General features: G+C 37.8%; 1 protein-coding gene across 3 annotated transcripts; it reads left to right on the plus strand.

Moving 5' to 3' along the window:
- Nucleotides 1-1,957: 1,957 nt before the first annotated feature.
- Olfr111 (olfactory receptor 111) lies at nt 1,958-13,857 on the plus strand. Of its 3 annotated transcripts, XR_385346.3 has the most exons (3): nt 1,958-2,187; nt 6,130-7,671; nt 10,895-13,857. XR_385346.3 is itself a non-coding variant. In XM_017317578.2 (2 exons), exon 2 carries the CDS (start codon nt 6,184-6,186, stop codon nt 7,135-7,137), a length of 954 nt encoding a protein of 317 aa, XP_017173067.1. In that variant the 5' UTR covers nt 1,958-2,187; nt 6,130-6,183; the 3' UTR covers nt 7,138-8,062. The 3 variants fall into 3 exon arrangements, 2 of the variants coding, with proteins under 2 accessions (XP_017173067.1, NP_001005485.1); XM_017317578.2 differs by lacking the exon at nt 10,895-13,857 and having other exon boundaries at nt 6,130-8,062; NM_001005485.2 differs by lacking the exons at nt 1,958-2,187; nt 10,895-13,857 and having other exon boundaries at nt 6,162-7,202.
- The last annotated feature ends 221 nt before the right edge of the window (nt 13,858-14,078 follow it).

Raw genomic sequence — 14,078 nt, forward strand, 5'->3', positions numbered from 1 at the left:
TATATCTCAGGTATACTAAGTTTCTGGGCTAATATCCACTTATCAGTGAGTACATATCATTTGAGTTCTTTTGTGATTGTGTTACCTCACTCAGGATGATGCCTTCTAGGTCCAACCATTTGCCTAGGAATTTCATCAATTCATTCCTTTTAATAGCTGAGTAGTACTCCATTGTGTAAATGTAACACATTTTTTGTATCCATTCCTCTGTTGAGGGGCATCTGGGTTCTTTCCAGCTTCTGGCTATTATAAATAAGGCTGCTATGAACATAGTGGAGCATGTGTCCTTCTTACCGGTTGGGGCATCTTCTGGATATATACCCAGGAGAGGTATTGCGGGATCCTCCGGTAGTACTATGTCCAATTTTCTGAGGATCCGCCAGACTGATTTCCAGAGTGGTTATACAAGCTTGCAATCCCACCAACAATGGAGGAGTGTTCCTCATTCCCCACATACTTGCCAGCATCTGCTGTCACCTGAATTTTTGATCTTAGCCATTCTGACTGGTGTGAGATGGAATCTCAGGGTTGTTTTGATTTGCAGTTTGAGAGAGAACATTTTCTTTTTTTGTTTATTTTTTTATTAGATATTTTCTTTATATACATTTCAAATGCTATCCTGGAAGTTCCCTATACCCTCCCTGCTTCCCTACCCACCCACTTCCACTTCTTGGCCCTGGCATTCCCCTGTACTGAGGCATATAAAGTTTGCAATACCAAGGAGCCTCTCTTCCCAATGATGGCCAACTAGGCCATCTTATGCTACATATGCAGCTAGAGACATGAGCTCTGGGGGTACTGGTTAGTTCGTATTGCTGTTCCATCTATAGGGTTGCAGACCCCTTCAGCTCCTTGGGTGCTTTCTCTAGCTTCTCCATTTGGGGCCCTGTGTTCCATCTTATAGATGACTGTGAGCATCCACTTCTGTATTTGTCAGGCACTGGCATTTTCTTAAAGGATGGGAAAGAAGGGAGAGTTGGTAATATGACATAAGTTGAGAAACTGGAGAGGAAGTTGGTCAGCAGCTTGTGGCTTTGGGTATGAGGGAAGGGAGTGTAGGAGTGATGATAAAATGGAACAAATGTGACACTTATATCTCAAAATGCAATGAATAAATTATTCCCTTGCTATGTTAAAATGTTAACTAAAAAATGAACAAAACCTAGGACCAATAGGGACACAAAAGGAAAAAAAAAATAGGAAAAAAACCCTGACAAAATGGACACTTCTTTCCAGCTCTTTGACATTGGTATCTGCTTCGATAGCTTAAATACGAAAGGGTCACCTGTGACCTCTATTATGTTCTCTGTTCTCACAGTACAGTGAATGCTGTTTGAGGACAGATTGTCATGAGCATGTTAGTGTCAGGGATGAATTTTGTTTGGCAGTTTCTCTCATTTTGCATACCAGGAACTTGCTTGGTATCACTGAGCTTTGCAGCCCATGGGTTAGATGAGTTTTCACCTGCTCCAGGGTGTCCCAGTTTACATACCAAGTGGGATCAAATGTCCAAAACAAGGGTGGATAAAATAGGATATATGTTATCTACCTATTTCAGGGAAATAAAATTGGAACATTGAGCTCAGCATTAGATGGGGAGACATACAGGGTCTAGGCACTATGTTAAATTTTTACATATTGTCTTCTTTGTAAAGGAATACCTTAATCACAATTTAAATGTAAAACAAACCCACAACTTTATTTTCAAGAAGAAATTTGCAGCTCAGAGAATCCTAAAATTTCCTCAGAGTGGCAGTTGAGGAAGAGAAAAGGGGAAGTGTGGGGAGGTGGTTCAGTGTTCAGTGCTAGCATGGTTTTCTCACTTTCTCACACTGTGAGACAAGAGACAGACTCTTGAGCACACTCGTGATACCAGAAGGAAAGTCAGGAGGCCTTGAAGTCATAGTAGGGAAGAAAGAAACCTGAAATAACTTTGGTCAGCTCAGTTCCACATAAAGCCACAGTCTCATCTTTGGACAAAAAAGGAAAACCAAACCAAACTAAGATGTGGGATTTGCTATGTCTGGAGGGTATTGTCCCATGAATTTGCCTGCAGAGACTAAGGTAGCTCTTGGCACTCTTAGACTCTCCAGGGATATTATTCTGCATCTCTTAAGAGCAGCCTGATGGCAGCAGCTCTTAGAGTCTGTATGGTGATTTCTGTTGAATATTTTTGATCACAGCTACGTAAGTAGTTTTTATTTGTATAGCTATAACTCCATTACTTTTAGAGATTGACTTTTCTGTGTTGACCTTTTGATGCTGAGAAAGGAAGGCATAAGGACCAGAGGGCTGCCAAGCTAAAGTATCCAAACTTTCTGTCCCAGGAAGTGAGGGGCTGTATTTGGATGTTTGTGCATACTGGGAGAGGGGGGTCTTTAATTTTGATTAATTTCTATGTGATAGGTCTTTGTTAGCCTGCTGATTCTTTATTTAATAAAGGAACTACTGATTGGATTGCAGAGAATAGTCAGGAGGATACTTTGTATTCCTTACAAGAATTGTCTGATAGTGTTGCATCTATCACTTATTTATTATTGGGCTCTTGTGTTAAGATTTTACATGTTTTTTTTTAATGTGCTTTCAGTGACAGGTAATGGCCAATACACTTTCCCCCAGTTGTCTGCAGAAGGTATAGTTTAGATGACCTGGACAATGCAAAGATTCTGCATTTCTAAGGCTGTTCTCTTCAGTACTTTCTATAAAGAGAGTCATTAGATTCCTTAGACATGAAAGTTCCTTAAGAGAGAGGACATTTTTCGCTTAAACGTTTGGAATAAATTTCCCTGTAGGTGCTTAAAAACTGTCCTTGAGTTCTCACCATGCAAGATTCCTAAAAATAAAATAAAATAAAATAAAATAAAATAAAATGAATCTTTTTTCTTTTTTCTCGTGTTATATGGTCTAGTTTTGCAAGAGAAGAAAAAAGGGTCACTTTCCCTGTACTTCTGAGTGAGCACTTATTTTTTTTATTGGTGATTTATTGTGCCCAGGCTGTTTGGTGCTGAGTTAGCCTATCTCATTCAGGAAATAGTTACAAAATTTTATTCTAGATTTGGAAACAGAAATATTTCTGGTTTTAGTGTGGATTTGTTAAGTGTCTGACCTTAGTTATTCTTTATAATGGCAAGTTTTTTAACTTCTCTCATTTCTAATATGATGGTTTTTAGGAACTTTCCCCCAAGATTTTCAGCATTCCAACCATGTAAAAGGCAAGAACTTTTCTTTCCTTTCCTTTTTCCTTTCTTTCTTCCTTGGAAATTTTACTAGTGTCTGACATTCCAAAAGGGTTGGGTTATTGCTCACTTTTTAAACACATACATTCATTACTTTACTAGAAAATACTTAAGGTGGGGTATGTATTCTGAAAAGATTTATCACTGGAATAGATGATTAAAGTCAGAAAAATAAACAGATTATACTTAATTTTCATAGCTGATCTTGAACCAAAGGCCCCTGAGTTTCCAAGAAGGGAAAAACATCTTTTTGTAACTGAATGTAAAGGTGTCATTTAAATTGAGGTTTGAATAAATAAAGACTGACAGACAGAAATAGGGTTAGGAAGAAACATACAGGTTATGTGTCTATAAATACTAGACTTATGAAGCCTGTCTTGGGAAAACTGTCAAGGCTGTAACCCTAGTGGAGAAATATTCATGGTTTCAGTTATTCTATGTATCTGCTTTACCATGAGAGAGCTTGCTGATGAACGAGAACAAAGAAGAGAAAAGAAGATATCAGGGCACAGGATACTTGGTGTGAGACTAGTTGTCAAAACCTATGTGCCTCAGAGCCTCAGTTTGCTCTCTGAGTGTGAAACAGACACTGAAGAGGGAAGAGAACTGTCACCCTGTTGCTCCCTCTGTCACTAGGCTCTAGATTGCTGATATCATAAGGCCTTTTCATGAAGAAACAGTCATCCACACGAAAAGTTTCTCATGAAATCATCTCAGTGGGTAACTAGGGTTTTTCTTGGACTTACAAACAACATCCTTGCATGAGGCTTTATACTTCAACTCTGATTTAGAGCTCCCTGGGTTTCTTTATTCTATTTTTGTCCTTGTCTTTCTTTTATGTATAGATAATGAGTGTGGCAAATTAATTGAGGCCTTAAAAATGTTCATCTCCTTATCCCTTCCTTTCTTTCATCTGCTTCCATTCACATGTATGTTGATATACCACGATTTATCTTTGTAGTTCATACATTCCTGTTACGTGAAATATTACAAAAAGAACTAGCAAACTCTCAGGAGGGTCAGGCCATGCTCCTGTGCTCCTGGTGCTGCTGCCTACTCTCTGGGGCTTCTAAAGTTCAACTACTAATTCTCTTAATATTTACTTGGGTATCTCAAAGATGCCTCCAGTTGCACATAGCCACAACTGAAACATGATCTACACCAGCTATATTCTACGGACCACTGTCTTTGTTTCATTGAGAAACTCCACAGGCCATTTTTTAAACTAGGAGCACAGGACACAGATGATGGCTTCAAATGGACTGAAATGTGACTCTCAATATTGCCATATTTTAATCAGTATCATTTCAAGAAAATTATTTAACCCCTGTATCTTTTCTAACATGAAGGAGATCCCCTCAGAATTATCCCATGTCTCATTTAAAAAGTATTTAACATAATTCTATTATCATCCTAGACCTGTATTCCTTGCTCATTTTGAATTTTAGAGATGATATTCCCTGATGTCACCCAGCTTCTTGATGTCTTTTCAACCCAGTTCTCTAGAGTGAAGTTCAATGACCCTTTTCTGGATGACTGAAAGAGCAAATCCATTGGGCTCATTTCATCTGCTTCTCCCCACCCACACCCTGATTTCATTGTCTGTACCCTTGCTTTATTTTGACAAATATTTAATATTTTATTTTGGGAACACTTGTCTTTCTCAGAACACAGACATCTCATGACCTTGTATTTTTTCCTATTACTCTTATATCTTAATGATTTCATCTTTCCCGAAGAAGTCTCTTGCCTTTGCTCCCTGAAGTGCAGCATCTTTGCTTACATTAAGGTCTCATGCTTCCCCTACACCTGGCTCCTTTTCATGTGCCCTTGTTTTTATGTGAAGAGATTTCTACTTTTAGCTCCTGATCTACTCAACTCATGTTCATGTTCATTCATGAGGCTCAAATAAATTTTTTCTGGGAAGTTTTTGTATTCAGACTAGGTCATCTTCTTTACTGTTTTCCTTTACAGTGGTAATTATGCTTATTAGATATTATGAAATTATTTTATGCAAGATAACCTTCAGTATATCATTCTAGGGCATGGTTAAATTCTGTCTTGTCATCTGTAGTAAACATGCCCATATGTGGCATACAGAGTTATGAAAATATGCTTGCTAAATAAAATGAACAGAAAACATGAGCCTATATAATTGGCTTAATTCTTCCACAGAAGCCCAAATTAAAAAAAAATAATAATAAAAGCAGAGCAGATATAAGAAGTAGATAAGATGTGAATCGGAAAATAGGATTTGGAGATTTTTCTTGAGTGGAATGAATGTTGTGCTACAAATTTCACTTATTCTGGTGATGAGAGATATTACACTATAAAAATGAAAAACTTTTTCCAATTTTCCTTTCCCACCACTGAAAACTCTTCACAGTAGTTCACAAAAAGTGAGGGGAGTTTTTAAAAATACAGACAGATTGGTTTGCAAACTTGTAATTGAAATGTATAAAATTGTATATGTCACAGAAATCAATGAAATACATACTTTGAATAAATAAGCAATATTTTTCATTTATTGACATTAAAAAGGAAAACATTTTATTTATCTCAACTTTTTTATTTATGTAATTATTATCACACACATATATGGTGTAATTTTGTAATTGAACTGTTATGTAGTAATTCTTCTTGCAATTAAAATATTTTATGAAAAGAGAAGCCTTAAAAATAGAATCCCACTGTGATCTTTCTCAGTTTAAAATGTTAGTATTATATATCCATAGGAACTTGATTCCTGGGAGAAACACTGAGAGTATGCACATATATCTTGAGAGGCAGGTATGGGTTGTGTCTTGCAAAGAACTGCTTCATTCGTGGTTCAGTATCCAATGTAGTCGGTGGTGACATTATTGGTACTAGCACTTGCTTTGTTGTTTTGCAGACTATTATCAATGCACCTGTTTGTCAAATTCACAAAGGCAAACCAGCTGACATCATGGAAGGAAAGAATCAAACAGCTCCATCTGAATTCATCATCTTGGGGTTCGACCACCTGAATGAATTGCAGTATTTACTCTTCACCATCTTCTTTCTGACCTACATATGCACTTTAGGAGGCAATGTTTTTATCATTGTGGTGACCATAGCTGATTCCCACCTACACACACCCATGTATTATTTCCTAGGAAATCTTGCCCTTATTGACATCTGCTACACTACTACTAATGTCCCCCAGATGATGGTGCATCTTCTGTCAGAGAAGAAAATCATTTCCTATGGAGGCTGTGTGACCCAGCTCTTTGCATTCATTTTCTTTGTTGGCTCAGAGTGTCTCCTCCTGGCAGCAATGGCATATGATCGATATATTGCTATCTGTAAGCCGTTAAGGTACTCATTTATTATGAACAAGGCCCTGTGCAGCTGGTTAGCAGCCTCATGCTGGACATGTGGGTTTCTCAACTCAGTGTTGCACACCGTTCTGACCTTCCACCTGCCCTTCTGTGGTAACAATCAGATCAATTATTTCTTCTGTGACATACCTCCCTTGCTCATCTTGTCTTGTGGTGATACTTCCCTCAATGAACTGGCTTTGCTGTCCATTGGGATCCTCATAGGCTGGACTCCTTTCCTGTGCATCATCCTTTCCTACCTTTACATCATCTCCACCATCCTGAGGATCCGTTCCTCTGAGGGGAGACAGAAAGCCTTTTCCACCTGTGCCTCCCACCTGCTCATTGTTATTCTCTATTATGGCAGTGCTATCTTCACGTATGTGAGGCCCATCTCATCTTACTCGCTAGAGAAAGACAGATTGATCTCAGTGCTGTATAGTGTTTTCACACCCATGCTGAATCCTATAATTTATGCACTGAGGAATAAGGACATCAAAGAGGCTGTGAAGGCCATAGGGAGAAAGTGGCAGCCACCTGTTTTCTCTTCTGATATGTAACATCTCTTATGTGTGGTCAATGATCTTACATTAGAAATTTAACTTTTTCACCATGCAGTTGTTGCTAGTTACAATGACTTAAAATCTTCTTGCGATATTTGAAAACTGAAGAGTTGGCACACTGAACCTTAAGTGTACGTTTCTGTTTTGTTAGTCTCTAATTGAGTTACTTATTTAGTTTCTGTCCTTTTTATTTGTCTTCTCCATTTTGGAATCCTCGTCTAAAGATGGTTCCTCTCTCATTCCATTTCTATTTGCTTGATAGACTTCATGGCTTATTACTTGTGAAAGTCTGTCCTCTGAGCCAAGCAACTGCCATCTTGGAACATTAAGCTGAACCCCCTTGCAAAATATCATCCCATTTGGGATTGTTTACTGTTTACATCCTCTCATGGAAGAGTGCAAGGACCACAAGACCCTACTTGAGTATCCACATGCTCCCTACCACCTGTTGTATACTACATGGATGCAGGGAGAAGTTAGAGTATATAGGCCAGAAGATCAGGGGAGGAGTTTCCATTCATGGGACTATGGGTAGGTATCTGTCAGGGTTCTCTATAGTCACAGAACTTATGGAATATCTCTATATTATTAAATGAATTCATTGTAATGATTTACATTCTGTAGTCTAACAAACCCAACAATGGACAGCTGTGAATGTGAAATCCAGAAGCCTAGTAGTTGCTCAGTACACAAGGCTAGCTGTTTCATCTGGTTTTCCAGCTGGAACAGCTGGAACATCTGGATTTCCAGCTGGAACAGCTGGAATCCTGAATAGGTAGGTTACAACAGATGTGCTGGAAAGTAAGTGCAAGCAGCCAAGGAAGAATGAATCTTCCCTCTTCCAATGACCTTATGTAGGCCTCCAGAAGAAGGTGTAACCTACGTTAAAGGTGTGTACTACCTCACCTGGATCTGGAACTTGCTTTGTTCCAGGCTGACATTGAAGTCTGCTTGCCTCAGTCTCCCGGAATTAAAGGCATGTACTACCTTGCTTGGGCCTAAGCTTTATATAGCCACTATACCTCAAAATCTCCATGTCAAGATCCAGGTCAAAAACCTGTATCTTCCAGCCTCAAGATCTGGTAAACCCTCCATTTCTGGATTGTAGTTCATTCCAGAGGTAGTCAAGTTGATAACCAGGAATAGTGATCACAGGGTACCTCATTCCTGCTAGGTAATGCCTTTCAGATGCAGCCTATTGGAGGAGAAACCTCCAAACTCCTGTATTCACCTATGTTCTGTAAGCTCAATAAACTAATTCCCATAGTGAACTTTGGCATAATTGGGTTTGCTAACTCTTAGGACATTAAAAATGTGGAGACATTGCTTATATCTCTCTGGCAAGGGATTTTAGCAACAATACTATATTTCATGTAAGTAAAAGAAATGAGAGACCCGTGAGATGATCCAGCAGGTAGTCACTTTCTGTCAAGCTTGGTGATCTGAGTTTGATCCAAGGGTCCCATGTGACAACCTACAAATTGTTTTCTAGCCTTCATATACACAATTTGGCATGTATGTGAACACACACACACACACACACACACACACACACACACATTGCTGAAAAGACAGTAAGGTATTTCAGTTCATATTCATAGTTCTTTCAAAAGATGGACTATCCCAATAAAATTTGTTTTAGGTTTACAGAGCTATGTTATAGAGTATCTTAAGCTTAGGAAACATTTTTCTAAAAATGCCGAACACCATGATATATAAAACATATACAAAATGAATTATAATTTTTGAGAGGGAGTAAAGTTTTTAGTTATGTAACAAGTAATCAGAAAAGGTATGTATGAGTATTTAATTACTGTTTTTATATTTTATTATCAATCAAGGAAGAGCTACAGACCAATTTTCTAGTGAACATAACTACAAAACACTTGTGATCTAAATTCAAGATCACATGAAAATTATACAGTCTCCAAATTGGTATTATTGTTTGGAGACAAGGCTGGTTCAGCATGTGCAGACATTGGTTGGGAGTCTTTAGAGGAAGCAGAATATAATAGAACACACACACACACACACACACACACACAGAGGCATGCACACACACAGATACACAATATGGCTAAATTGTTCAGTAACAGCAGTACCATGGCTAAAATCTCAGTACTTAGTTGTTGCTCAGTCTATAACATTAGGTGCCTGAGTAGTTTGAGTAGTCAAATAATGGCTATCTCACACTAAGAGGGCAAGTTCCCAAGAAAGGGTGCCCCAACAGTCCTGGAGTTGAAATTTGGAAGGGTCCTGGAGATCCACTGGTCCTAAGTCCATGTTGGAAACCTGGAAAATTTGTCCTGACATCAGCAAAGATAGCAACAGTAGCAAGCAAGTAAATTAACCCAGCAGTGAAAGGGAAAGTCAAGTGAGTAGAGGGCAAACAATCTTCCTTCTTCTATGCATCCTTTTATGTCTAGGCTACCACCAGAAGGTGTCACTCACATTTGGAGTGGACCTTTCCATACCAATTAAGATGATCAAGACAGTTTCACAATCGAGGATCCCTGCTGAGATGATTCAAAGTTGTACTACAATGGCCTTTAAAACCAAAAATCACCATGTGCAAATCAAACACATACTATACAGTATTAATAGACTTAATGGCAAAAAATGACATAATTAACATGAGATGTAGAAAAAGCATCTGCCAATGTACAACAGCTTCATGATAAAATGTATTGAAGAAAACAGGGATAGACAGAACATACCTCCAAACAATAAATACTGTACATATGACAAATGCATAAACATTGTACTAGATATGGAGAATTATGATCACCACCTCTAGCATCTGTAACAGGACAAAGATGATAATCCTTTCTACATTTATTGAGAACAACAATCAAAGTTTTAGTTTGAACAATAAAATAAGAGTGCAAAGTAGATATTAGCTTTGCCTATTTGTAAATGGCATGAATCTATACTTAAAATACCCCACAGAGTCGCCAGAAGAATTTAGATATGATAAATAGTTTTTAAAAAGTTACCTGACAAAAAAATCAATGCACAGAATCAATATTTTATTTATACCAATAACAAGCTTGGGAGAAAATATTGGGAAAGATATCTTTTTTAATATATTTTTTATTACATATTTTCCTCAATTACATTTCCAATGCTTTCCCAAAAGTCCCCCCCCCCCACTTCCTTACCCACCCATTCCTGTTTTTTTGGCCCTGGCGTTCCCCTGTACTGGGGCATATAAAGTTCAATGGGCCTCTCTTTCCAGTGATGGCCAACTAGGACCCTGATATAGCTGTGTCTTGTGAGACTAGGCCGGGGCCTAGCAAACACATAAGTGGATGCTCACAGTCAGCTATTGGATGGATCACAGGGCCCCCAATGGAGAAGCTAGAGAAAGTATCCAAGGAGCTAAAGAGACCTGCAACCCTGTAGGTGCAACATTATGAACTAACCAGTACCCCGGAGCTCTTGACTCTAGCTGCATATGTATCAAAAGATGGGAAAGATATTTTAATTACAATAGCTTAAAATTAATATAGCTAGGGAAAAAGCTAACCAAAGAGGTAGACAACATATAACAACAAAAGCTTTAAGGTGCTATAAAAGAAATTGAAGAAGACATTAGATGATGAAATGTTCTTCCATGCTGAAAGACTGGCAGAAATAAAATTGTGAAAACGGTTATACTACCAAAAGCAATTTACAGAGTCAATGCAATTCTTTTATTTTGTGGAACAATTTGAGGAAGTATGTTGCTAGCTCTTCTCTTATAATCTCATAGAATCCAGCAGTGACTCCACTTTGTTCTGGGCATCAAGATGGATCTTATGTGGTCTAAGCTGGGCTCTAACTTGCAACATTTTTTTTTCTTGCCTCTGTCTACATACTGTGGGATTTTCAGGTGAGTGTCATCACACCCAGATCTGTATGTCCTATATCAACTTGTGTTGATTTCTGAAGTAAGGAAGTTTCAGTATTTGGTTCTTATTCATGTCCTTTCTGACATATTTTTCATTAATTCCTTATACTTAGTTGATTTTTTATTTCTCCAGATCAACTTTGGTTTGAATTCTACCTTATCAGTTATCAGAAAGGCTATGTCATCTTGGCTTCCATTTGCCTGATTAGGTGGCTTTCATTCTTTACCTCTTATCTGTGGGATCTTTTGCAGTGATGGTCATTTCTTAGAGACAGCAGATAGCTGGATCTTGTTTCTTATATTTTTGTTTGTAAGCCTAGCCTTTAATGTCTGAGTAGTATCTCCAACCCTGGATTGATCTCTCTCTCTCTCTCTCTCTCTCTCTCTCTCTCTCTCTCTCTCTTTCTCTCTTTTTCTGATCAAGGGTCAAAATTTTATTTTTAGCTCTGCCTTTATATAGGCAAAACCCAAAGAGCCATCCTTTGTTTCAGCTGTATTTTGTTTCAAAGCAAGTCCAGTGGGTGATCAACTCCTCAAGGCTCTGGTAGGGAAATGCAAAGGTCAGGCTAAAACTTTTGGAGGTTTGTTTAGCATATTCAAGGTTGGGGGAAGGGCATACCTCCCCCCTTACTCCAGTAAAACATTATCAGTAGGTCTTAATAGTGAGTCTTCCATTCTGCACAGAATAAAGGCCACCTTCCCTTCCCCAACCAGGTCTTCAGGACTCTCCATAAGTGGTCCATGCTTGTGTCTGTAATTACTTTCTATGGGTATCTCTTCTGTCCCTTTTCTAATTTGTTCTCCACCACACTGAAATTCTTCTGCTTTTCTGACCTGGTAATTTATCCCTGTTTCTGAGTCTTTTCCTTGGTTTTTGTTTTTGTTTTTGTTTTTGTTTTTTTCTGATGAAAATCTATTTAGGCCTCAGCTATAGCTTTAATAAAACAAGGAGTTATTTTATAGGCAGACTCTAGACTTTTATCTTTTTAAATGTCTTCATGTTAAGTTGCTAATGCCTATCTATCATCTACCTATAATACTACCTATCTAATCTTCTGGTACCCTTACTTTAGAATATATCTATATTATCTTTTTTTAAAAACATATATCTTACTAATAAGGGCCTTTTTTATTATTTAGTGTTCTAGCACTGAATACATTGCAAGCATTCAGTGAGCATTTATGAAAAAGATACAGAAAATTCTATTGCCTGTTTTTCAAAGTGAAACATTCTCACTATCAGTTTTAATGTTTTCTCCTGCATCATGAGATTTACATATAAATTTTATTGCAAAAGACTAAAGAGAATGGACTAATTTGTATGTTATATGATATATGTGTTTAATAACTGGCATGAATATTAAATATGGTACTTATATATGTGACAAGACATACAAGTATATATATATTTTTATATTTGTATGTTTATATATAAATATGTATATATATAAAACTGTGAATTGATAAAAGGTTTATATATTATCTCAACTAGATGGATATATATATATATATATATATATATATATAAAATCTTTTACATATTATATGTTCTCAATGTTGGATTTTTAAGTTTAAGAATATTTGACATCATAGGATATTTCCAACTGTAGGTTCTAATATAGCAATTTTGAGATTGTACCTGGAATTTGACATTTTTCAAGTTCCCAAGTCACGGATGGGAGAGATGGGTCAGTTGTTAAACAGCTTATACCACAAACATGAGGATCTTTCTTCAGATCCCTACTACTCACAAAAGAAGCCTGGTAGGGAGGTGAGCTCCTGTAACTCTGTTACTGGAGATGGAAACAGGATTCCTGGAGCTAACCATCAGCTTCCAAGCAGAATTGGTGTGCACTACTATCCTTCAAACTGAGGTAGAGAACAGTTAAAAAAAAAAAAAACAGCAGCATTCATCTTCAACATCTAGCTTATACTCATATGTACATACATGTGCATACAACAATGTGGACAGATACATGTACACTTTCACATGTGTGCACAAAGTTACCAAGTCATGAATACGATACTAATTTCATCCAACCATTTGAGTAGCAAGGAACCAGTAAGACTTTGTACACAAGCATGTCTGTACCTTGGAGCCATTAGGGAACACTGAAAGTGTGTATTCATAGACTTTATGTTCAGATATTTTGGGTAACGTATGGCCTAGATATCAGGGTTTCTTAAAACCTTCCATGGCATGAGTACTCCTGGCCTTGTAGAGAGATAATAGTTGACAGAAAATGAGCATAATATATAGGGAAGAGAAGTTTATATGAGAGTCTTTTCTTTAACCTATGTGAAAAGCTACTATTAAAAATAGTCCAGAACATATTGTCATTTCACCTTTGGATATATCTGTTATAAACATATTGTCATTTCATCTTCAGATATATCTGTTATGAACATCTTATCATGTCACCTTTGGGTATATATGTTATGAACTAAAGTAGTTATCCTCTGAGAAGGCAAATATGGCACCTGCGCAGTGGATATGCCCCTGTTCCTTGCTGTGGAATAACTTAATACTCTCCAGCTCTTTCAGTGACAACAGCAAAGAAAAGAATCCACCATGTACTTTTACATTCTTGTGAACATGATGGTCATACGTTGCTCATCTCATTCTAATAACATGGCTTCCTGGAGGCTGCCTAGCTTTATGGGAACACTGAACTAAGATTGATCTAGGGAAATGTAAGCATGGCCTTTCTAAGAAGAGATGATGTGTGGAGAACAAGAAGACTGCAGTTCATCTCTGTACTGGCTAGTTTTGAGTCAACTTGACACAGGCTGGAGTTATCATAGAGAAAGGAACTTGGGTTGGGAAAATGCCTCCATGAGATCCAAAATCAGGAGAACCTATGAGAGGCTATTGGTGAAGTCTAGTTACAGCAGAAGACAGCAGTGTTTTGGAGATGCCAGTATCATGAGATGACCACCAAGAACAGCAACAGCAGTGGAGTACAGACATCTGGAGCCTAGAAGATAATGTGTGTGCTACAAAGGGCAAGGTTGGAGAAGTGACCCAAGCCCTTGGAGGAGCCCA

The sequence above is a fragment of the Mus musculus genome, chromosome 17, assembly GCF_000001635.26.
Source record: "Mus musculus strain C57BL/6J chromosome 17, GRCm38.p6 C57BL/6J".
Lineage (NCBI taxonomy): Eukaryota > Metazoa > Chordata > Mammalia > Rodentia > Muridae > Mus > Mus musculus.

Coding starts and splice junctions, on each gene's coding strand:
- Olfr111 (XM_017317578.2), top strand. CDS start 6,184: ATGGAAGGAAAGAATCAAACAGCTCCATCTGAATTCATCATCTTGGGG.